The sequence below is a fragment of the Hemibagrus wyckioides genome, linkage group LG27, assembly GCF_019097595.1.
Source record: "Hemibagrus wyckioides isolate EC202008001 linkage group LG27, SWU_Hwy_1.0, whole genome shotgun sequence".
Lineage (NCBI taxonomy): Eukaryota > Metazoa > Chordata > Actinopteri > Siluriformes > Bagridae > Hemibagrus > Hemibagrus wyckioides.
The window spans coordinates 12,780,001-12,805,834 of record NC_080736.1 but is presented as its reverse complement, the minus strand read 5'-3'; the positions used below and the strand labels follow the sequence as shown (position 1 = coordinate 12,805,834).

General features: G+C 38.9%; 2 protein-coding genes across 2 annotated transcripts in view; both read right to left on the bottom strand.

Annotated features, from left to right (window-relative positions):
• Nucleotides 1-1,925: 1,925 nt before the first annotated feature.
• Nucleotides 1,926-7,995, bottom strand: LOC131347371 (choline transporter-like protein 4). Its single transcript, XM_058381380.1, has 24 exons — nt 7,871-7,995; nt 7,700-7,755; nt 7,428-7,476; nt 6,785-6,858; nt 6,581-6,659; nt 6,290-6,389; nt 5,937-6,068; nt 5,780-5,840; nt 5,580-5,694; nt 5,394-5,477; nt 5,199-5,311; nt 4,948-5,070; nt 4,714-4,816; nt 4,503-4,595; nt 4,250-4,352; nt 3,728-4,039; nt 3,590-3,606; nt 3,438-3,532; nt 3,206-3,315; nt 2,821-2,894; nt 2,646-2,716; nt 2,449-2,543; nt 2,240-2,324; nt 1,926-2,058 (listed from the first exon to the last, which is right to left on the bottom strand). Exons 2-24 carry the CDS (start codon nt 7,743-7,745, stop codon nt 1,961-1,963), a joined length of 2,232 nt encoding a protein of 743 aa, XP_058237363.1. The 5' UTR covers nt 7,746-7,755; nt 7,871-7,995; the 3' UTR covers nt 1,926-1,960.
• Nucleotides 7,996-12,974: 4,979 nt separating this feature from the next.
• cep89 (centrosomal protein 89) overlaps nt 12,975-25,834 on the bottom strand; it is an 86,880-nt gene continuing 74,020 nt past the window's right edge. The window contains exon 20 of the mRNA XM_058382320.1: nt 12,975-13,389. Within this exon, the coding sequence (XP_058238303.1) occupies nt 13,095-13,389 (295 nt within the window). The 3' untranslated portion in view covers nt 12,975-13,094. The remainder of the gene's footprint in view (nt 13,390-25,834) is intronic.

The following is a 25,834-nucleotide window of genomic DNA, read 5'->3' as shown; positions in this document are numbered from 1 at the left end:
AAGTCTCAGGATGGGGAGTTTGGGTCAGTGTGTGTCCTAAACTGTGCCTGTGGTCACAGCAGCCACTCAATCTCTGTAAGCACAACCTCAGCACTCTGCTCCTCTAGGAAGAAAGCACCATGTCCTCCACACCTACACAAAACAACTGGGACATTTAAGAACCATTTTAGACATATTACACCTGATTCCTTGGACAATAAGGGCATCTTCTCACTTGCTTAAGACAGGTTCAAACTCTAACCGGCAGAGTCTTGCATTAGTGCCGTCACTTTACTGATGGGCTAGAGAAGGGCAGTAGGTTGAGAAGCAGTGGACCAATGGGGGCTTTTCGACTCGGTGCACACAAGTGACATCTTGTGGTCAAAAGATGCCCCCCCCCATCCCAGTGGACCCAGGAAAACTTAGAGTAATAGGAACACTAATAGTAGTGTGATAAACAATTACACCTTTACCTTTTAAGTATTTCTTAGCAGTAACATGTTACATTACAGTCCTACATTGACTGTACAAACCAACTGCAGACCTACATTGAGTCGAATTAAGTCTGTAGGTCTGTTTAAACTACATTTATGTGTGCTTATCCTTACATATACTCAAGTGGATTTTGGTAATGAGAATGGTTTAATTAAGCGATCATATTCTGTTGGCTATCAAACAAAATCGAACAACAATTATGCTTTCAAAGACATGCTCAGTAGACCTTGACTGGTACAATTTATTTATTTATTCAATATGTACAATATCTCACAAAAGTGAGTACACCCCTCACATTTTTGTAAATATTTTATTATATCTTTTCATGTGACAACACTTGCTGTCCCCTCAAAATAACTCAACACACAGCTATTAATGTCTAAAATGTCTTTGTTGTTGGCAACAAAAGTGGGTACACCCCTAAGTGGAAATCTCCAAATTGGGCCCAATTGGGCATCATATCCAGGGGTTGTCTTTGGGAAAAAGACGTATGAGTGCTGCCAGTATTGCTGCAGAGGTTGAAGGGGTGGGGGGTCAGACTGTCAGTGCTCAGACCATATGCCGCATCAAATTGGTCTGCATGGCTGTCATCCCAGAAGGAAGCCTCTACTAAAGATGATGCACAAGAAAGCCCGCATACAGTTTGCTGAAGACAAGCAGATTAAGGACATGGATTACTGGAACCAAGTGGAGACCAAGATAAACTTATTTGATTCAGATGGTGTCAAGCGTGTGTGGTGGCAACCAGGTGAGGAGTACAAAGACAAGTGTGTCTTGCCTACAGTCAAGCATGGTGGTGGGAGTGTCATGGTCTGGGCCTGAATGAGTGCTGCCGACACTGTGGAGCTACAGTTCATTAAGGAAACCATGAATGCCACCATTGACTGTGACATACTGAAGCAGAGCACGATCCTCTCCCTTCGGGGACTGGGCCACAGGGCAGTATTCCAACATGATAACGACCCCAAACACACCTCCAAGGCGAACAGTGCCTTGCTAAAGAAGGGTAAAGGTGATGGACTGGCCAAGCATATCTCCAGACCTAAACCCTATTGAGCATCCTTGGGGCATCCACAGACGGAAGGTGGGGGAGCACAAGCTCTCTAACATCCACCAGCTCTGTGATGTCATCATGGAGGAGTCGAAGAGGACTCCAGTGGCAACCTGTGAAGCTCTGGTGAACTCCATGCCCAAGAGGGATAAGGCAGTGCTGGAAAATAATGGTGGCCACACAAAATATTGACACTTTGGGCCCAATTTGGACATTTCCACTTAGGGGTGGAGTCACCTTTGTTGCCAATGGTTTAGACATTAATGGCTGTGTGTTGAGTTATTTTGAGGGGACAGCAAATTTACACTGTTATACAGGCCGTATACTCACTACTTTACATTGTAGCAGAGTGTCATTTTGTCACACAAAAAGATATAATAAAATATTTACAAAAATGTGAGGGGTGTTCTTCACTTTTGTGGGATACTGTATATATCAAACATTGGAATCTCTCTTCTGTTGCAAGATCTGCATCATGCTCCTTGACATGTAAGGTCTCTGCAATGATCCATCATTGCGCTCCAGATCATCCACTAAAGAGAGAAGAGAACATGAGAGACCGTTCCACTGATGTGAAAATGATATTTTTTTTTTTACATAAATTGTAAACGGGATCTTCTAGGCTTTTGCTATTAGACTGAATCAAACACAATAATCAACAAATATGTGTGTGTTCAGTGCTCAGATGAAGAATGTCTGCTACATGTTACTTACTGACGCAGAGGGTGAACGTGTCCACCCCCATGCTGTAGACGCTGAAGCAGCCCTCAGCAATGAAGTATGATCCCACCATCACCACCTATAACACACAGTGAAAGTTTCTACTACTGTAACATTTAACCTTTGTTCTATTTCATGTCTTTATATGTTCATGTGTGTGTTCAAATATTTAAACATTGCTTGGTGGTTGTGGTAATACGTACAATAATAGGCATCCAGCGATAATTCAGCACGTCGGCTTGGAAAATATCTGCTGACACTCTTATGTCTCCATTGAAGAAACAGACGGCTAGGACACCTTCAAAGACAGAAACAAACTCTCAGACAGTTGCTCATTTCCAGCACAGGTAAGTATTGTGCTGTAAATGTGATTTTGCTTTAATGTAACATTGTTTCATACCTATTGCTCCAACCACCAGCAGTCTCCCAAAAAACAGCAGCAAATCTGTAATCCGCTCCACAATCACCACCCTGTAAATCATAATACGTTATGAAAACAGACCAAGTACATGAAAGTCATTTGTCAAAAGAGAATTCAAACTCTGAAAAGGGAGGGATAATTTATGACAGCTTACTGGTCCTTGTTCCTTCCCCAGAGCATGCAAGTATTCTTAGCCGAAATGAAGTAATTGTCTCCATATAACGCCATCTGTATAATAACCACAAGCACATGTAAACACATAATTAGTCAAAACATAGACTAGCCAGTTGCCAACCCATAATATACATTAGTTATACATTTAGGTCTATAAGGTTGCCTGAAAATTGTTATAGGTTACATAAGATAAAATAGAAGTGAGTGATCATTCGGGACATGTGATGTGGACGTGTGTCATGCTGGGGCTGATGGGTAATGTAGTTCAGGATAAATTCAGGGCACAACCCATGACACATGCACATACAAGTATTTGCAACATTGAGATAATTACTAAACTACATTTTTAGGAATTATTTACTGACCATTACGTAGGTGTTCCGGGTAAAGTACTTGATGAATTTATCCAAAGCGCAGAAGCAGAGTTTTAGGAGAAGTTTCAGCGGGAAGCAAATCCAGCAACATATTCGTCCACCTGGGAGAAGAGCAGAGTATTACTTATTAGTGTCATAAAACAGCAACATGAATTACACTTACACAAAAAAAATAAAGCAGGATAAAGGAGTAGTGTGAAGAGGACTGTAAATATATTTTTACCTTTAGTCACATCTTTGAGATATTCCAAAACAATCCGGACGCCCTGGAACATAGTGAGGAAGACAGCACCAAACGCCATGGAGCCGGTATGGTACCTTCAGAAAGAAAGGTTACAGGGTTACAAAAGGCTGTGACCAAAGTAGAAATGAGACCAGAAAGGAACGTCTCTCTTTGAACTCGGAAGGACATCCAACCATCCATTTTCTATACCCGCTTTATTTCTAATTAGGGTCACGGGGATCTGCTGGAGCCTATCCCAGCACACATAGGGTGAAAGGCAGGGGTACACCCTGGACAGGTCGGCAGTCCATCACAGGGCCAATAGAGAGGAATGTAACGTACCTTAACATCCTGAAAACCGCTTTGGAAACAACAGATCGGTGAATATTCTGAGGTTTACTCAAAGACCAGTAGTAGATGCTAAAGGTCTTTGCTAGTGTGCACTGGCCAAGTGTGATGATGAAATGCAGACACCACAGACATGCCAGCAAATTATAAATCTGCAGGTATTGTGCGTGTCTCGGGAAAAATCCTCCTTCATCATCATATTCAACAAATACACAGCGCACAGGACACTCTGGGTAGTCTGATGCCTTGAAAGTCTAAACAGGAAAAGGGAATGAGGGAGCAAAAACAGGAAGAGAAAACAGGGTGCACATGGTGAGTGCGAAATCCAAATTAATCACTAGTACAAGTTAGCATTTTGTGTTTTGTTCTGTTTAAAAAACATAAGGGTCAAATATGCCTTTTTTCTGTGTATGAACCTAATCATTTGATTGGTGTGTGTTTTTGAATGTGTGTGTGTCACTGACCTCTGGGTCACACTTTTCATTGCCTGTGATGCCACTGCACTTGGCATTTGATGAGTCCAAGACAACTTTTTTGTATAATGGCGATCCAGAAGTTGCCAGATTTCTAAGACAATAGTCAAGGCCACAGCTGTCATACACTAGTCATACAGATACATGTTTAGATATATTTATAGTTCAAACTATATTACTTGTTCACTGTTCAGTACCGACTGACAGGAGGTACAAGAAAGATAAGCGAGAATGAAAAGGATACACGCTAGTGATTGCAAAGAAGGTCAGACAGAGTATGACCAGCAGAAATGTGACCAACGGGTATGTCATTGTAGACGTCATCACACCCATTGCCCTGCACACAACACAAAGCACAAAAGTCAACAACGACCAAAAGTCTTCAACACAAAAAAACACTTCTTGATTGATTAGTTAAATGGCTTGTATTATTTTCTGTGCAAAAGAATACTTACTTGCTGCACTCCCTCATCATTGCCAAAGCCCTACCGAGTCCTTTTCTTAAACACGATACGAACAAGACAAACAGGAGAAACTCCAGCAGGCACAGAATCACCACTGTAACATACACATCAGATCAAACAGGCGCTGATGTTAGATGAGAACATTTTTTTTGAGAGACTATTATCTATTATCTCTTTGACTCCATGTCACTTTACAGTTTTGATAAAGAAGCAGGAAGTACTCACAGCAAGCCAGCAAGATCTCCTTTACTTGAAGGAAATCAGACAGCTTGGACTGAAGACTGAGGTCACCAAGTGTGATCGGTGAGCCCAGATTTTTCTGATACTCCTGGTAACACTGGTAAATGCCTAAGACAGAGAATGCAGACAAGTTATACACAGTCAATGATTCTCTCACCTGCAGGATTTGCAAGCATGTGAGTAAATCAGCATCAGCAGTATGCCAGAATCAGAGTTGAGGGAAATCAGAAACCTACCGTATGCTCCGATTGACAGAACGCCAGTGATGAGGATTATGACCACCACTGACACACAACATCTCATCAACAGGAGCAGCGCCATACTGACCCCCAGTGCAACCACCAGACCTCTGAATGAGAAAGAGAAATTTAAAAATGCACACAAATTTTCTAACGTGTGAGATCACTGCCATTGACAAGAAATCTACTTACATTAATATCCAATACCACGAAAAGGCGAGGTCCTCGATGAGGCTGACTTTTATGGACTTGGCATTAAATCCTGATCTGAGACCGCTGCAAACACAACACATTTGTATCAATCAGCACAAGATATTTACTGACATTTACTCAAAAATAGCAACAAATAGCATGCGTATGTATGTGTAGTAATGTTACCTTGTAGCGTCCATTATGTTCTTTACTGTTTCTTTAACCGTCATATTTGATCCAGGGACAGTGAAGTCTGATGGAACACTATCTGGATCAAAACTGGGCAGACATTTTCCTTTAACTAGAGAAAGAAAGAAATCATTAAAGACCAAAGCACACAAACGAGTGTTTGCATCTGTTCGCCGTGTACAGTACATGGTCCATACCAGATATGCTTGGTGTATAATAAGCTGGGCATAGCTCTTTATCCAGGATCTCTTTCACTGTCTGTAGTAGAAATGATTTTAAAATCTTTATTAGCACAATTTCATGCAGAATATTACCAAAAAGGAAAATTTATAAAGAGCTAAATGTCACACTCACAAGTTTGGTCCGGGCAAGGTCCAAACTGGGGTCACAAAACTCCTGCTGGAAGAAGTCACTTGGCTTTGCCCCTGCAGCGAACGCATCAGGGGGCAAAAACCAAAATTTCGAGGGGCACTGCTTAACACACACCTATACACACAGAGCAAAGGAAATGGTTAGAGACCCTATAGAGGAATATTGTTATATTTTACAATGTCTACAGCAGCTCTTCACAGGATGTAAGAAAGATACAAACTGCACAACCTTGTAATAAAGATCAGTTTTCTGGGCAGAGCTGCATATCTACTACATATAGCCTATTCATCTCTGTCTTTATCTAAGTAAAAATATGCGAAAGTCAGGAAATTTACTTGAGTTGTTGGACATTGAAGTCCTTTCAATGTAACAGCCGTTACATTGACCGCTGAAGCACACTTCAGCACGTCGAAATAAAACACACTGGGTTTGTCGCTGAGAAGAAAGAGATACAGAAAAGCAAATGAGGCTTTGCACCCACACATAAACCTGATTAGCATGTTTTCATTATTTTCTTTTGTTTTGTTTAAATTGTTGTGTTTTACTTATATAATAGATAATACATTCACTGTTCACTTCTGTATCTGTAAAAATCTATAAGCTATTCATGTATCTGAGAGACTTACACATTGGGTCCAATTCCACAAAACCCTCCAGCAGAGTTTTGCTCATAGATGATGTACTGGGGGTTTCCATAAAGCCAAGCTGTCGGACAAAATCGAGATAACTGATTAAAAACCTTGAACATTTTAATAGACATAAAACATTTGCACCTCAGTTCTGTTCAGGGTGTTAGTAGAATGCAATAGTAATTTACTATTGTATCTTACCTGCACCACCAAGGATGGCATAGCCAATCACAGCAGCAATGAAAATGATGCAGCACAAGACATCAGTAAATGCCCTAAAAGAAAAAAGAAAGAAAATTAATAAAAACTGTTTCCTTAAGAAAATGTGAATGTGAGTGGTGCTTGCCATGGCAATACATTTGGAGGTGAGCACATGATACATGTCTCGCAGTTCCCCACATTGTGCTGAGCATTATGATATGTCATATGTATGCTGTGGTAATTTTGTGATTACACTTAATGTTGAATGAGTAGGTAGGTAGGTAGGTAGGTAGATAGATAGATAGATAGATAGATAGATAGATAGATAGATAGATAGATAGATAGATAGATAGATAGATAGATAGATAGATAGAGGTAAGGTCAGTGTATACTGTACATAGGGTACATGTCACAAAGTTCTATGAGTGTTAGAAAAGCAAAGCAAACACTACTAATAATATGCATTAGTGTCAGTCTAATTGGCCAAACTGTACAGATGATTTATTTCTTATTTATACTTATTTCTATTGTTTTAACTTAACATTTCTACACAGGTCTTATAGATCATGTGTCTCACTCCAAAGAACAGGACTGATGAATTAAGTTTTCTAAAGTAAAAATGATGTAAAATGGTGAGTTTTACCTTTTACCAACAGGGCCACTGAATGTCGGTTCATATGGGGCAGGTTCCCCTGAAAGAAAGAAAAAACAAAATCAATGATTCATTGAACAACTTTTTATTTATCATTAAGGGCTAATATATCTATTTCTAAAAAGAAGTAGGATCACTGATCATTTTTCCAACATTGTTAATCCACAAACTTTAACCAAGAACTGACTAAAAGAAAGCTAAAGATGAGTAAACCTTTTCACTTCGATTTTTGGTTCTCCATACTGAAAAGTTTCAACACTTACCATACGCTTTTCTCTCCTTATTTTCGTTTTTCTTTTGTGATTTCATTGTAATCGCTCTATGGAATTTGAACAAAATGTATCGGTAAGAGTTTATGTTATAAACCCAATTCATTATTTAAACACACAGCAACAACAACAACAATAATTATTATTATAATACTCCTGACCTACCAGATGAAAGCAGAGTAGTGAAGTAAGTCACTCGCAAGTCTCTCTGAATCCAAATGTTAACTGACGCGAAGGTCCGTAATGTAACACGTCACTATTGCAACACGTAATCAAGCGTAATAGAAAGAATCAGAATCGAACCGAACGTGCTACGTCAAGCTACGTCAAGGTTTTTTTTTTTTTTTAATAGTTTCGGGGGGGGGCGGGGGGGGGGTCGGCTGGCTGGGGGGGGGGAGTCGGCTGGCTGGGGGGGGGTTGAGTCGGCTGGCTGGGGGGGGGTTGAGTCGGCTGGCGGGGGGGTTTAGTCGGCCGGCTGGGGGGTGTGAGGGGTGCTTGACTGAAAAATCCAGTGTAAACGGACATTGCTATGGACAGTGCAGATCCCGTGTCCACCATTAACTGAGTGTCCCTGTGCATGCACATATCTGTACTGTACACATTATTTTGCCACGGTCACAAGCACAATGTATAACACTGTCACTTCCGGTGCTGTAATATCACACACCCATTTGTTTTCACGACATGTCTTTGCAAAATGTCCTGTTTTGTCACAGTTCCTGCACACCGCATCCTTAGGAAAATTAGGAACTCCGTGCACGGGTAAAGTTTGGAGGTCGGCGCGAGGCGCGGACTTTACTTTTGCTCCGTGGAGACCTGTTATGTCGGTGAACTGCTTGTACTGAGTGGTCAGATGACATGATCGTCTCTTTAGCCTCCGCTGTAGCAGTTTCACGGCTTTCTTAAGGTCGAGTGGCACTTCCAGCAGCAGCCGTTTTTTGATAAGAGATGAATTAGTCTTTTGGACCAGCTATCATCTCGCGTATTGTCTCCCTGATCACTCACGTTCAAGGTGTAAAACAATCCTTGACCCTCAGTTCCGAGGCAGTGTATGAGAAGAGCATTAGCTCCTCGCCCAGGACCAGCAAAAAACTGTCAAAAGTTTTATCCACACTTTGAACGGGATCGGTGGTTCACCCGGTGTCTGCAGGAACAGGTTGACTTTCACTCAGAGTCATCCTCGTCGCCAATATGTTGAGTGTTTCAAATAAAATAAAATAAAATACAATACGGTCCATGTCTGTATCTCTGCGTCAACTTTTATTCACACACCTTCATGTCTACTTCTTTTCTTATCTTGTTTACCATCATTAACTCACATATCAGAGCTCCCTCTAGAGGCTTACCCAGAACACCACAAAATCCTTCATTGTTAGATTTAATTTAATTTAATTTAATTTAATTTAATTTAATTTAATTTAATTTAATTTAATTTAATTTAATTGTCTGTACTTTATTCGATTTACCATTAGGTTTAATATTAAAGATGATGATTATCACAGGACGTGCTGCAGGTCCTGCAGGTCAGGTCAGGGGTCATGGGTGTGCAAGTGGCAGGACGGGTCAGAGTTTTCTTCCATCGTAGGCTACAGTATTTCAGGCTGTAATGCTGCAAAGGTCAAAAATAATGCGCGTGCTGTAGCTCAGTTTGCTTGCTGAACTGTAATTGGACAATGGTTTTTTTTATACCAGTAATCAGAGATGTGGCACAATGTAGTGGAGTGAATGTAAAAAAGTCTCAGAAATGTTTACAGTACAGATACTGGAAAATGATACTTATGTACAGTAACGAATTAATTACTTCATTACTGCCCACCACTGCATTTTATAGTGGACAGTCCAAAGTATATTTGCATGATGTTTGTGGTCAAGCCATTATCTCTGTAACACCACCAACAGGCCAGATTTGTACATTTTTGCTTATAACCTTTGACCCGTTTGTCCTACAGTTGTGATCTTAATCCTTGTTTTGTTTTGTTTTGTTTTTTTCCTTTCCATCACAAATATACAAACAAGAAGTGTAGAGCAGATATAAAAGTATGTCATACAGTTTAAAGTAAAACAACAAAGCATAAAATAAACATAAACAAATATGAAACAAAACATTAAAATAAATAAATAGATGCATAAATACCATGGCAAAAAAGAGCTATGTAAGGACAGTTACATAAATTTGGAAAGCTTTAGAGTTTTTATTGTTTGATCTGAATCCTTGTGTCATAGTGATGCCAATGCGCCCATTGGGCTTAACTAGTGAAATAGTCCCAGACCATTCATCCCATCACCACAAAAATGTATTATGTATCATCTACAGAGGGTTTTGACAAAAAGGATTTCAAATAATTTTACTAGGCCAAAAGATTGTCCAAAGCCACAGTTGTCCAAAGAATTTTCAATGGAAACACCATTTTGTATTTTGGCCACCTTGATATTGTTGTTGTTTTTGTTTTTGTTGTTTTTTCTATGGCAGACGAAACCCTAGGTGGATGTTGGTGGAATACGAATAAAATTCTATGGTAAAGACACCTAAACAGGAAGTGAGTCATATAGACTCAATAGAGCTATGTTGGAGTGATGCCACTTGCTACAATTTATTGGTATTAACAATATTGGGTAGGCACCAAGGTCACTTGAGGGCGCTATACCATAAAAAAACAAAACTTTCAGTTCCTCATTACTCCAAAGCACCAAATTGCATCAAAGCAGATATTTCAACTAAATTTAAGGATCCTCTCTGGGAACTTATGAAATATCCAAATAAGCCATTTTGTGTTTCATTCATCTCTGATTTAGTAAAAATCACATCTCCTCCTGCGCAGGGCACACACACACTCATTCTATATTATTATTTATTATTATTATTTATTTGTTTTAAAAACTTGTTAAAGTTTCGTTGCCAGGTAGAACTGCAGTGTACCCACAAATTCACCCTTAAAGGTGCCATAAAGAAAAAGTGGCCATATCACTGCAATTCTTTTGTTCATTGGCATGAAAGTCAGTGTACGTGCTTACTTTGAGGCCTGAGTGGCACACATCCAGTTTAGTGAAATTTGGACGCTTTGGGCTGCTATACTGAAAAACAGGTTTAAACACCCATGTGTCTACCTGGTGACACTGAAGGTGCTTAACCCCTTCATTGCTGCTTGCAGCTATATTTGCACTTGTTGTCATTATCAGTTATCCTTTGCTATGAAGTAGCAATCATGGTGAAAGAGCTACCTAAATTTCAGGGACAGCAATATTGAACAACGATTGAACGGAGAGAGCTACAGAGCAAAGACTTTTTAACTTTTAAAAAGAGACACACGTTTAAAAAAGCATTTAGTCAAACCAGAGCAATATTTGGAATAATATACTCTTCTCGGACAAAAAAACAGAACTATTTGGCAATAATTCAAGTTTATATTGTTTAAAGAAGGTTGTGCATATAATTCCAAGAACATCATTCCAGTGTGAAGCATGGAGAATCCTTTTCTGCAAACCTTAATCGAACCTTAAACTTAATCGAACCATAAAGTATGACTACATCACCTCATCTCATCCTCACTGCACTGGCTCCCAATAAAAGTTCACATTTTAAAATACTACTAATGTGATATAATGTACTGACTATGGTTTTGCACACAGTACCTGAGAGAACTTTTGGTTGTTTATAATCCAATGCCTACTTCAGTCAAAAGGTGCAGGCTATTTGTTGGTATGTTAAATAGTGAAGGCAACAGCAGGGAGCAGAACTTGCTTTCAAAAAGCCATCTATGTATGGAATAGCCTTCCAGTTAGTGTTTAGGAGTCAGACACAAAGCGTATGTTAATATCTTTTCATGGGTGAGTGTCTTGGTAAACCAGGATGTTTGGATGCTGTTGCACCCCCCTTGTTGAAGGTGGAGTGACCTAGCTAGTCTTACCAGAATCCCTGTTTGCACTCTTTTTAACTCAATTAGCACAGCTTGGCAATATAGAATAGTAACAACTTATTATCGGTGTGTGGGAGTATGGAGGAAGACTCAGGAGGCAGGCAGCATTTTAACCAAGCCCTGGGCTGGCATTTATGCAGTTCAGACTTTTTATTGCACTTTGAAAAACTAGGACAACAGAGAAGACTCACAACTTTTGTTCTATCAGGTATAACTCCCTGGCATGTGTATGGCTGTGTGTGTATGCAGCCTAGCAAGCTCTGTCAGCTATATCATGCTCTGTCTCATAATATGAGCATGAATGGCTGCCACTGGAGTAAGAAAATAGCAGCAGGATGAAGATTGAATTATGTAGGGTTATATGGTTTTAGATACTCTCATTGGAAAGAGGTTCACAGCACAGATGGATCTGAAGCACAATTCTCAACCCAAGACTTATGCTCTTGGCTAATTCATTCACCTGACCTGAATCCAATTTAGTCTGTGGGTTCCAGACATCAGGCAGAAATTGACCGCAAATGACAATTCATGTAGCTTTTTCAAATTATTATTTGCAAATATATATATTTGTCCTTCTCTACACTTTTGAATGCACATGTCCAACTGTTCGGTGTTTCAGTACTTTTTGCATAACTTGCTGTTCTCTAACAAGGTGCTTAACGGCTTAAGGTGTGTGTATATATACACACACCTTAAGCCGTTAAAATGTAACAATACATCTTGTATAAAACATCAGGTACTTATATCTAAGTACTTATATACGTAATTTATATTATATTAAAGAGATTCTTTCATGATGCATTAATGATAAACTGCACACCAGTCTGCTCCTGTTCAATATATTAAAAACATATAACCTTGGTCTCTTTAAAATAACAGGAGAGGCTCTTTTGATTAAAACTTCAAGGTAATTAATTCAACTCAAGTTCAATTCCTTGTAGTTAAGAAAAACCAGCATGTTCTTCAGACATGATCAATAATTCAGATTACACATAATGCAATAATCTGAACCTCTTTACTTATCGGAGCAGAATCTTCTAATCAGTTGTCTTAGTCTCTCAAGGACACCACTCTATTATCTCACTCTACTAATTCCAATCAGAGAGCAAAAGTGCACTCCCCTGTATGGTGAGCTGCCCAGGAAAATGAGCTGGTGTGGACTATTTTATATAGCTAATTTTTTATGCAGTTTGTTATTTATATATAAAACATAGTCCTATATTGTTAAGTTATATATAATTCTATAAAACAGACCAGATGATTCTCTAGGGCAAAGAAATTATTCAACATGAGTGGTACTGTAGGAGGTGGAGGAGCACACTACAGTTTTACAGAGTAAACAGACAAAAATGAAAGAGAATCATTTATTAGGCACATATAGCATATCTAAAACATGTTTAGGTCTTATATAGTGCATACTCAATTTATTTATTAAATAATGGCAATCTTTAGGGACGTCACTTTCACATGTCAAATCAGGAATAGAAGTCTAACCCATTCCCTTCGCTCTCATCAAACAACAGTTTGTGGTGCTGATGGTCAGGTTTGAACATGGCACTACTCTGATTTGGCATCATGATCAAGGTAGGAGACATTGTGCTGCTCAGATGACATGCTGGGTTGAGATTTTCCTGCGGCTTCCAGTCCACAGACAAGCGTGAGTCATGAGGGCTCAACAAGACATTGACCTTGCCCATCACAATGTCCTGCAAATGCTGGTTTTCTCTTGAAGCAGTTTCCCATACGACCTCCAGTTCATTCTCCACCTCCCTGTCAGTGAGAGAGAGAAACAGAGATAGAGACAGATAATAAAATAAATACAAGTATTCTTGCGTCTACATCCTCTAGTGGCACAGATCAGTACTGAAGTTTATTTATCTTTTAAATCACATGTAATTAAACCTCAACTGACTACGATAAAGAACACTTATGCCAGACACCCAAACACTTCACTAGTCATATGTACAGAAGATAGCAAATACACACATTGACATACACGCCAAATTTTAAGCCATGGGCTTAAATATCCAGGGAGAGGTGATGATGCAAAGGAGATGAGGAGGACAGGTAACATGTAGGAGGTGGAAGATGTAAAGCCTCTGTAAGCCACAATTGGGTTACAGTACCTGTCATTATCGGTAAATGAGGCAAGGCATGGACGTCATCTTAGAGAGACAAAGGAGGAGAATGTGAAAGAAATCTTCCAACTACTGACTCTTGCACCATAATGACCATATACTCCAGACTTATACCCACTCATCAGTGATGATCAAATCCCACAGGAACGAGGGTTATTTTTTTTTTTTGTTGAGAAGGTATGATTACCGTGAATGATAGCTATACAGATAGAAAGGGAACATGAAAAGAAAACAATGAAAGTAAAGGAAGGTGGAAAAGGAAAGAAAGCAGGTCCACGTTCTACAGCTGCAGGGCCAGATCTACATTTCTGTGCTAAAGTCATGTATAGAAATCATGTAATGTTATACAAATGTCAAATAACAAAATTATTATTATTTTTTTCAAAGTAAACTGCTATAAAAAGCAATAAACAACACTAAACTTAACAGTCTTTAACTGGTGTGACAAACCTTTGCCATTAAAAAGCATCAGTAGCCTCAGGAACATTTTGAGCAGTTTTATAAAACAATTGATTGTCTGAAAAGTGGTTGAATTTTTAATGTTACATTCTTTACTGAAAAACATTTTTTGTTAGAAAAATAATATTTGGGAATCTAAAACAAAATTGATATTAATAAAAAAAAGAAAAATAGGGTACATCCATCCAAAACCCAGAGTCCAACAGCAAAATAGGCCTTGCTCTCAGGTAGGGAGGAGTGCTATACTCTCTATCCCCTGTCAATCACAGCTACACTAACCAGATCATGGGCATCTGTGAGCTGCAGCATGCAGAAGAGGAGGATAGCATTTTCCTCTGAGGGCATTATGCTGCCCCATGACACAGCATGAGCAGTAGTTCAAAAAGATACAGTTGGATGCTTTCACAAATCTCACTGTGCCTCTAAAAAGTATTCACCTTTCAAGCCCCCAATCCTCATGATTATTTCACTTTTTGCTGTATTACATCATCAATCAATTTACAGAATTTATATTATAATGGGATGTTTTCCCCTTATTTAAAATGAAATTGATTTAAATTAAAAAGAAAACCAATAATTGATAATTATTCACCATCCATTGTTTCACAAATCTAAATTAGAACAAGTATTTACTTTTGACAACTCACTCTAATAAGTTAAATAGGATACTACTGTACTAATTTAAAATTCACCTACACCTGTATACTTTCATGATATACACTATATTGCCAAAAGCATTCGCTCACCCATCCAAATAATCAGAATCAGGTGTTCCAATCACTTCCATGGCCACAGGTGTATAAAATCAAGCACCTAGGCATGCAGACTGTTTTTACAAACATTTGTGAAAGAATGGGTCGCTCTCAGGAGCTCAGTGAATTCCAGCGTGGAACTGTGATAGGATGCCACCTGTGCAACAAATCCAGTCGTGAAATTTCCTCGCTCCTAAATATTCCACAGTCAACTGTCAGCTGTATTATAAGAACGTGGAAGTGTTTGGGAACGACAGCAACTCAGCCACGAAGTGGTAGGCCACGTAAACTGATGGAGCGGGGTCAGCGGATGCTGAGGCACATAGTGCGAAGAGGTCGCCAACTTTCTGCAGAGTCAATCGCTACAGACCTCCAAACTTCATGTGGCCTTCAGATTAGCTCAAGAACAGTGCGCAGAGAGCTTCATGGAATGGGTTTCCATGGCCGAGCAGCTGCATCCAAGCCATACATCACCAAGTGCAATGCAAAGCGTCGGATGCAGTGGTGTAAAGCACGCCGCCACTGGACTCTAGAGCAGTGGAGACGCGTTCTCTGGAGTGACGAATCGCGCTTCTCCATCTGGCAATCTGATGGACGAGTCTGGGTTTGGCGGTTGCCAGGAGAACGGTACTTGTCTGACTGCATTGTGCCAAGTGTAAAGTTTGGTGGAGGGGGGATTATGGTGTGGGGTTGTTTTTCAGGAGCTGGGCTTGGCCCCTTAGTTCCAGTGAAAGGAACTCTGAATGCTTCAGCATACCAAGACATTTTGGACAATTCCATGCTCCCAACTTTGTGGGAACAGTTTGGAGCTGGCCCCTTCCTGTTCCAACATGACTGTGCACCAGTGCACAAAGCAAGGTCCATAAAGACATGGATGACAGAGTCTGGTGTGGATGGACTTGACTGGCCTGCACAGAGTCCTGACCTCAACCTGATAGAACACCTTTGGGATGAATTAGAGCGGAGACTGAGAGCCAGGCCTTCTCGTCCAACATCAGTGTGTGACCTCACAAATGCACTTCTGGAAGAATGGTCAAATATTCCCATAAACACAATCCTAAACCTTCAACCAGAAGAGTTGAAGCTGTTATAGCTGCAAAGGGTGGACCGACGTCATATTGAACCGTATGGATTAGGAATGGGATGTCACTTACCTTCATATGCGAGTCAAGGCAGGTGAGCGAATACTTTTGGAAATATAGTGTATATGTTGGAAATTTGGCGGCTACAAATGAGACATGAGATTAGTTCTGCTGTCATGACTGACTTGTGAAGAAGAGATGAAGTTGTTAAGAGGAAACCAGATGGAGAAGGTTATTAAAACATCAGGAAGCCACTTCTGAGAAAGGTCAAGTTGGAAAATATTCAGAGATTTTGGAAAAAAATTTTGTGGTCTGATGAAGCTAAAGTTGAGCCAACTGGTCTAAAGCCAAACAGTAATATCTGATGCAGACCAAATAAATGCCAACACCCAGGTAAGACCATGAATGACTTGACAAAAACAAGGTTTGTGTTTTGAAATGGCCAAGTCGAAGCCTAAAATTAAATCCAAGTAGCATGAGCTGAAAATGGCTGTCTACCAACATTATCCATTTGATTTGATAGAGTTTGAAGGAATTTGCATTGAGGAAAGGAAGAAATTGCCATAAGCAAAATGCTCAGAGATGCATCAGTGATGACTCAAAGCTACTGTACAATTTCTGCAAAAGGACAATTTATACTGAGGGGGTGGAAATAGCAGGGTTTTTTTTTTTTTTTAAATAATTCTGAGAAATCTAAACATTTTATTCATCAATTTTATTTCTTTAGTCACCACAATGGTAGCAGAAACCCCTGGGATATACAGTATTTTGAATATACTCAATAAGGGAAATAGTTATTGGAGTGAATACTTTCTGGATGTATTGGATGTGAAAACGTATAATGCAAAACTGCAATGTCGTGACATTAACATTCAATTCTCTGTATGTAGTTCCTCAGGACAGCTACTAAATGTTCTCTTAGTGAAGTGCATATGTCACTGTCAAAAAGCTTTGGTTTGAAGAATAAATGCAACGTCATTAAGAACAAATACATTTTTAAATGAAGACAATTGTGTCAAGTAAATGGTGTGGAGGGCATTAACGTTGTCATATATTTGATGTATGTACTATATCCATGGTTTCCAGTTCTCCAAGGTCCTAAAATGGCCTTGTATTATTACACGTCATTATTAATTGTGGGGTGCAAAAAGCTAAGTACATCAGTGAACCAGCTATCCTTGTTGAATATTGATGTCTTTTAATGTGGAAACACGCAGACCATCCTGTCTTTTTTATGAGACTCTGATTCTTCTCGCCAGTGCAATTGATTTGATTTTTGATACAGGAACAACTTTATTTCAAAAATGTAAAAACAAAGGAAGCCAAGTGTGTAAACTGTGCGTGCTGAATCAGCCTATGAGCTGTCATTATAACAGATCAATTAGCCAGGCCATCTGTTGAACAGAGCTCAAAGCATGCACACACACACACACACACACATACACACAAGGTCAATTATGAGTCATTATTGTTCCTGTGTGTATATGTGTGTGTGGTTATGAATGCTTTGTAGATTGCACTCATAATTTATGACCTTCGGTGAAAGCCAAACAGATGGTGCTTGAAAAAACGAAAGAAATGCTGGGATCGCTGCACTTTTTTCTCCATCTCTCTCCCTATCTTTCTTACACACACACACACACACACACACACACAGTTCTGCACCTTTCTTATGCAGCATCACAAACACTGTGCTTTAGATATATAGTAAATTGCACTGTGTTCTTGAAATCAAAATAAGATCAGTGCCAGGTGCGCGTGTTAGCATAACTGAGCAGTAATAATTACAGCTTACTGTCTCATGTCTGTTATTGCTCCTGTTGTTTTTAAAACAAATTACCAATATTAAATGCATAATGATTAAATAACTGATGGCTGTCAATTTATCAATCACACCAACCCTGTGAAGTGCTCAAAAAGTGTACATTTTTGTTTGTTGTTTTATTCGTTGTTCCTTACATGCAGCATCTTAATCAGAGACATGGCTTATCATGGTGAAAAAACATTCATCCAGTGTGCAGCAGTTCTGTGGGCAGAAACGCTTTGTTGATAAGAAATGTCAGAGGGAATAGTCACATTGGTTTGAGCTCACAGAAAAGCATCTCAGACACGCTAAACTTCAAAAATTTAGGTAGATGAGCTACAACAGCAGAAGACCACATCAGATTCCACTTCTGTCAGCCAAGAAGAGAAATCTAAGGATATAGTGGGTACATGCTCATGACAGTGAACAACTGAAGGTTGGAATAACAGGCAAGGTCCTAAGGTATTTTGCTTTGAGCCAAAGGAAGCAAGAGCTGTAGCATGAACATCACAGAAAAACATTCTGAACATGTCAAGCCTCATCTAAGGAGACATGCAAAGTGGGATGCTTCTAAATCAGCTGGAGCCCAAAGATTGGCCTAAATCCTAGAGGGCAGTGTCAAAATATCTAAAATATATATAAAATGGCAGTACAGTGGAACCTTGAATTGCGAGCATAATTCGTTCCAGAAAAGTGCAAGTAATCCAATAAACTCGTACAGCAAAGCGAATTTTGCCATTGGAAAAGTCGGATGCTCCGTTCCACACACCCAAAAGTATTCATATAAAAATCATTTTTATTGATATTTTAAATACAAATTATTGTCTCTAATATCTGAAACAAATTTTATTTTTTAGATTAATATACTTCTAGTGTAATCATCTCCTTCTTCTTACCACCTTCCTTTTCTGGATTTTTCTTCATTGGGGCCATTGTTGCAATACTAAAGAACAGTCTGTACACTTCAACGCAAAATATGAAAACGCACACACACACAGTTACAATGCTATAGTAAACAGTACGCTCGCGTGGATGTTGTCGGTATGAGAGATGTAGTACATGTACTGAGGACAAGTACACAGGAAGCTTACCCGAGCTCCCATTATTTTACACAGCGAGAGAGAAAAACCATCAGCTCAGCTGTGAGATTTCCCACGCGAGCTCGTTGCGTGATTCTCATGGTGCGGTGCTCATGTTGCAAGTTATCGCTCGTTAACCAAGTTAAATTTTATTAAAAAATTTTTGCTCGTTCGTTTATGAAGTTAAAATCTATTAAAAATTTCTGTTCCTCTTGCAAAACACTTGCAGACCAAGGTACTCGCAATCCAAGGTTTTACTGTATTCCAAACGGGAAGATAGAATTGGAGAAAATTCTCAGTTCTGGCACAGCTGCAATAATGTATTCTTTCTGCCATTTCAGATTACCCAGAGGTGAAAACCCCATTGGAGAACATGTCCTCCATCATACACTCCAGCTGAATGAAAGACCAGGTTGAGATGTCAATGTATTATCTGTGCATTACCAAGGAAACATGCTTTCTGCTTAAAGTCCCTGCCTAAAGTCCCTCACAATTCACTCAGAAGAGACAGGAGAACCCAGTCACATCAAACGAGTTTCAAATTTTCACCATTTTACCATATAGTAATAGCCAGGAATAGGAAAAGGATGTTTGGTCTCAAATCATAGGGGGTACACTGGAATGTGCCCTGCAGCAACGGTTCAATTCACTTAGTGATTGTATAACCCTTGCAATTTAACCAGCTTTGTACAGATTGTGGAGTGGGTGGCCACTTCATTGGTGGGCCTTTCAACAAAGAACAGCAACCAGTCAATTGAGCAGAAGCCACTTGAATAAGAACAAAAAAGTGGATGACGTAATTGAACAGTGTCTGCTAACTATTCATTCATGCCTCGTCTTTTCTTTTTTAAACCACAAACTCCTGTGAAGAGAGCCCATCAATCTTCTGGGCATGTACTGATCAAACATGGAGACAATGACATTTGGCACAGTGGCATCCAGACAGTGAAGAGTGACTCTAGAGAGTGTGTTCCCACTGTACCAAAATCCAAGCTGAATTATGACTAGTACACTCATCCACATGCACATCCATTATATCAAAAACCACAAGAGTTGCTAAATGAAGTGAAAATCAATAGGACTATAGGAGCTGATCAGCAAACACACAAGCACAGACAGACACACACAGGGATGTTCAATCTTTGTTATAACTTATGTTACATAGAAATGACATTTGCACTATTGGAATGTTAAGATTCAGAGCACAAGGAGTTACTGATCAGAAAGTCAGGGGTTCAAACCCCAGCCCTGCCAAGCACCACTATTGACTGCTCTGATCTCAGCTCTGATCCAGCACTCCGACCTCAGCTTCCTAACAAGCTGGGATATGTGAAAAAAAGAATTTCACTGTTTTGTAATGTATATTTAACAAATAAAGGCTTCTTTTTCTTCTACTTCTTCATCTTAAAAAAGATATTCTGAAAATATCAAGAGGGTCACACAATACTGTAGACATAAAAATGCAGCTTTAAGCAGATCTGATATCAATCAGATTAAGATTAGATTTTTTGTAAAAAGATAGGGAGAGAACATGAGCACAAATCAAGCAAGAGATGCTAGGCCAATATGGTAACTATATGTGGAATTACTGCTAACATTCTATTTGTTTCCATCAGAAAAAAATCCCCTGACATTTCCATTACTACAACAAGCTTTCTCACTTTTAGTCAGCAGCATTCCAGTATATTTGACTAACGTGCTTTTATTATGCAAATGTATCATTCTGAAAAACTGGTCAAAAACAATAATAAAATTCTTGTGTACAACATCAGAAGGATTCAGCCATTTTTATCCACAATGGCTACTAAGGTCACTTGTCATTTTGACACTGGACTGCTGCAACTCCCTACTGGCAGGTCTACCTCCGAATGCAATCCACCCTCTGCAAAATGATCCAAAATGCAGCTGCGTAACTTGTTTTCAACCTGCCTAAGTTTTCACACAACACCCCACTTCTGCGCTCCCTCAACTAGCTCTGCCTACAAAGTCAAGAATGGACCAGCACCCGCTTACCTCAAAGATCTTATTACTCCTCCTACTGCACCACGCTCTCTCTGGTCTACTAGCAGTGCTCAACTGATCCCAAAATCTCTCAGGGTAAGAGGTAGGTATACGTATCATAGAAAGGCTATAAGTCTCTTTTCAGTTCTGGCATTGAGATGGTGGAATGAACTTCTCTAGGATGTCCGAACAGCTTAGTCACTGACTTAGTCTTAGTCTTCCCCTGCTAAATTGACCAGCCTAAATGTTCACTAAAATGGCTGTGATTAGTGTCTCCCCTAATAAACTTGTTCCTAAATGTGCCATAGTGCTTTAGGACATAGTCTTCAAATGCCAGATGAAGACCTACCTCTTCCTGAATCACTTAAACTAGCTCTTATTTTCCCTGTATGTTTTATATATTGTATGTGTTATAAAGATTCCTCCCAACAGTTTTTAGGCTGATTGTATCCTAAGTCTGTGACCTATTGAACCAGTGTATTCATTGATAGAGACTTCAAATCAGTTTGTACATCGCTCTGGATAAGGGCATCTGCTAAACACCAGAAATGTAAATGTAAAAAGCAGACATCAAGCAAGCCACAGAGAAATGTGTCTATTTTAATAGGGATTAGCTTCATCATGCATGCAAGACCCAAAACATACTGCTAACACAACAAAGGTCACCCAGATGAGGATGGATTCCCTTTTCAGTCCGGTTCCTCTCAAGGTTTCTTCCGCATATTGTCTCAGAGAATTTTTTTTCTACCTACTGTTGATCTGGCTTGCTCATTGGGGATAAATATAAATTTAAAAATTAAGCTTTTTCATTTTTATTCTAAATTTGTATACATTTGTAATGCTGCATTGAGACAAATCAAAATATAATACAAATAAAATTGAATTGAAGTGAATATATACACTGATCAGGCATAACATTACTACTATTACTATTATCCACTGACAGGAGACGTGAATAACATTATTAATTAATTATCTACTCTACTACTAATTAACCTGTTAACTAACCTGTTAGTGGGTGGGATATATTAGGCAGCAAGTAATCATTTTGTCCTGGAGCATAAAAATAAATGTGGATCAACAGGATATTCTGATTTTAATTTTCAATAAAAGTATTTCAGTAATTAACAATATTGGTAACACTTTACATTAAATGTCACATACATTTTCAAACACTGAACTATGCAACAACTACAGTATAAGAAGGCATCTAAATAACTAAAGAACATGCATGTGCTCTAATAAACGTGCCGGTGTATCTATTGACCAGTCCACCAGTCTGCTGTATAAGCATTGTTTGGACAGCTAGGGTCACAGAGAGCAAGACTGATCAGCTTTGCTACGAGTATATAATTAAAAGTGTGTGTGTGTGTGTGTGTGTGTCCTGTATGTCACACTGTTGTGTTTCTGATTATACCCTTCTCTGACAGATTGTCGTATTCACAAGAGAGATTCACAGTAATTACATACTGAGCACAAATTAAGGGTTGTGTCTCATTGCGTTGTGGCAGAGATCATCATCCTTTTGTACCCAGTCACTTGGACAAAACATTGGCACTGGAATTTCTAATTATAGCCTATTATAGCTACACTCTCATCATCTATACAGGTATCAGTAAAAGTGCAATGTCACACACTGCAAAGTTATGATGATAGACACACTGCATACAACATCTAGACAAATTGAAGGAAAGTCTTAGTAAGTCTTTGGACCACTTCAGTGTGTCTGGGCATAAATTAGACAAATCTCTACTAGAGCTTTGTAATGTGCTGCTCTAAAATCTTCATTGGTATTCAGTTGGGATGAGAAATAGTTACTGTTAAACTCGTAGCACATGATTTTATCATTTTCAAACCCATCAGTCACAATCATCCTGTTATGCTGAATATCAGCACGGTTGTGATTACACATAACTCAACAGCAGCTCTTGCAATATTGCTTAATTAAATCATGAGCATTTTTGGGTTTTTTTGAGATTTTGTCTTCACAGAATCAGTTTCTGAATTTATCATGCTGGCCAGACAGTGATACACATGCACAGAACATATACAATGACTCTAAAAGTAAAGTTACTCATCTTGTGTACATGGTGGATCATCTATTTAAAGTATAAGTAACCAAACTATCTGTTCATTAATTGAATATAAATTTGATTTGGATTGGCCTCAAGGGGTATAATATTCTAATTTAAAATAGGTATGTTAAGCTTTTATGATTTTGATGTTTGTAGAAGCTTCACAGATGAATATATGTAAATGCAGCTATAGACAAATTATGTTTTGAAAATGGCCAATTCCAGGAAAATTAGAATATATTTACTTTGTAACTCTCCTTTGCACACAATTTTTAACCTTCGTTAATCTGATTATCTGATAATCTGATTATTGGCTAGGTCATTCTATTCAATTCACACTACCCATAAGTCATTCATGTATTTCACATTGTCTTCAACACATTCATTCAGTAGCTGGAAAGTAATTCATTCATTGGAGGTCAGAGCTTCGTTTCCATGCTTTCACACTATGAGCAAATATATTGTTCAATTCGGACCATTCAGATTATAAAAAAAAAAAAAAATTGTTACCACTGTACACAATCAAATATATTTAACAATGTAATTAGCTTATTGAGAGAATCTGCTTTCTGCACATCAGGTTTAAAAGGTGCACTGATTATAAGCTTTTAAGCTTTCATTTCTTTTCAGCACTCCATTGCTTTACATTTAAATACATGCAGAGTGAAAAAAACATGCCAGTGAGAGACCTGCCTTTTATTACAAAAAGATTTTTTTACCTTCAAATTTTGTTAAAACTATAAAGTCTATATTATAAAGCCCTATCTTTGATGGGTGTGTCTTTCTGTTGGTCACATCCATCGGTGGCCAGTGACACAGATCACAGGTGTGATAACAGGAGAAAAATGGCCTTTGCCTTGGGCAGTAGGCCTTGGCCAACTGTTCTTTAAGGTGGATGGTTATAGATAAGACTGGAGTTTAAAAGGTTTGCCATTTCAAAATGTTTTTCTTATAGATCCATTAAATATTGTTGCAGTAGTACTATCGATCATCCAGGTGGTATCTGAGATGAAATTTCTTTTGAGACGATTGGTTTTTGCTGTTGCGACCCTAATTACGTGCCAAAAAAGTAAAATTGACGACATCAATAAGATGCTAATTTACACATATGTAAAAAAGACCCAAACCAACCACATGACCCCAAAACCGCTCTGCACTCAAGCACTCTCTATACTCTCTACTCTTTATTTCCGAAATCATGACTCATAAAAATGAATAAATAATAAAGATAGATGGAAAACAAATAATAAACCACAAAGAACAGTTTCAAAGTAAGAGATGTTACTATACAAATCTGACTAATGCTATCCATAAACTGCAACCTTAGTAACATTTTTTTTTTTAAATATATGCCTTGTTGTGGAAAAAAGGTAGTTTCTCTTAAAATTTATCGACCAAGATAACACACTTAATCCAGCTATACCCTCCTGCCAATATGATTGATTTTGCACATGCCACACTGCCACTGCTTTTTAGCTCTTAACTCACAAACGCGATCCAATTCGAGATTAGTGGTGTGTGGGTTTGCTTTAAGTCTGTGTTTGCTTTGTTTGTGTGTGCATGTATGTGTGTTGGGTAGGCGGTGTCATTTATTGGCATTTATATCCTACCTTGATTGTCTGTCTGTCTGGTACGCAGTGGTGTGTTCATTATTTACCCCAGTGACCCAGAAAACACTGTTTCAAGGGCTATTTACAGCACTATGGCACATTTAGGACCAAGTTTATTAGGAGAGACACTAATCACAGCCATTTTAGTGAACATTTAGGCTGGTCAATTTAGCAGGGGTTGTAATAATGTTCATCTAAATGGACGCAGACACATCTTGCCAAATAACATATGGCTAGCCAGATTTTACTCAATTTTATGCATGCATCCTATTATAAAACTTGTGGATTGGGCACACCATTTATTATTTGGGCTTTAGAGTTGCATACAAACTAAACTCTTACTGTACGTAGTATCTGTTCAGCTACTTTTAAAATTTAAGCCTTTGTCTCTCATAAAATCACACTCTGAAATTTGGACACATTAACTGGCATTCTTAATATATTCATGACTCTCTGATGTAATATCACTGACCAATTTCACTATCACCTATGTGCCAGCTCCAGACTGGAAACATCTTAGAATCCAGAAGTGCCAACATTGCTAGCAAGAAAATACTAGCAGGGATAGAAAATCAATTGCGTCAATAATATATGCCAGTGGACAAATTTTTTTTTCCCAAGAAACAAGGTAAAAGTCTTGTGTTACTACTACACATTTTTACAGACAGAAGATTCCACAATCCTACCCACTTGGTTTCTGCTGCCTCACATGCTCAAGGCTCATGAATTCACCGTCACAAGAAACGTTTCTGGGCAAATGCTCACAAATTAAACCAAATAAAACCAACAAGAACAACAACAGCAATAATAGAAAAAAATGCAACAATGACACACAAAGGACAATAGTGTTGACAGCAAAGATACTAAAATGGAAAGGAATCAAAATGAGAAAAAGGGAGGAAAAGTAGGAGAGGGAGAGAGGAAGAAAAAAACAAACAAACAGGCAGACAAACAGAGGCAAACCCCACTGAGAAACCCAGGGACAACCTGCAGATGTGCCACTTTACCCTCTTTCCTACCCCCTCCTCTCTCTCTCTCTCTCTCTCTCTCTCTCTTTCTCTCTCACATACACACACACACACTAACACACACTCTTACTCCACCCCTCTCCATATCCCTCTTCTCAGCTGGTCTGTTATTTGCTCCGTGGTGACTGCTGCTCCTCTGCATCCCCTCTCTCATCTCATCCTTGCGGCATCTCAACATTCAAAGAGA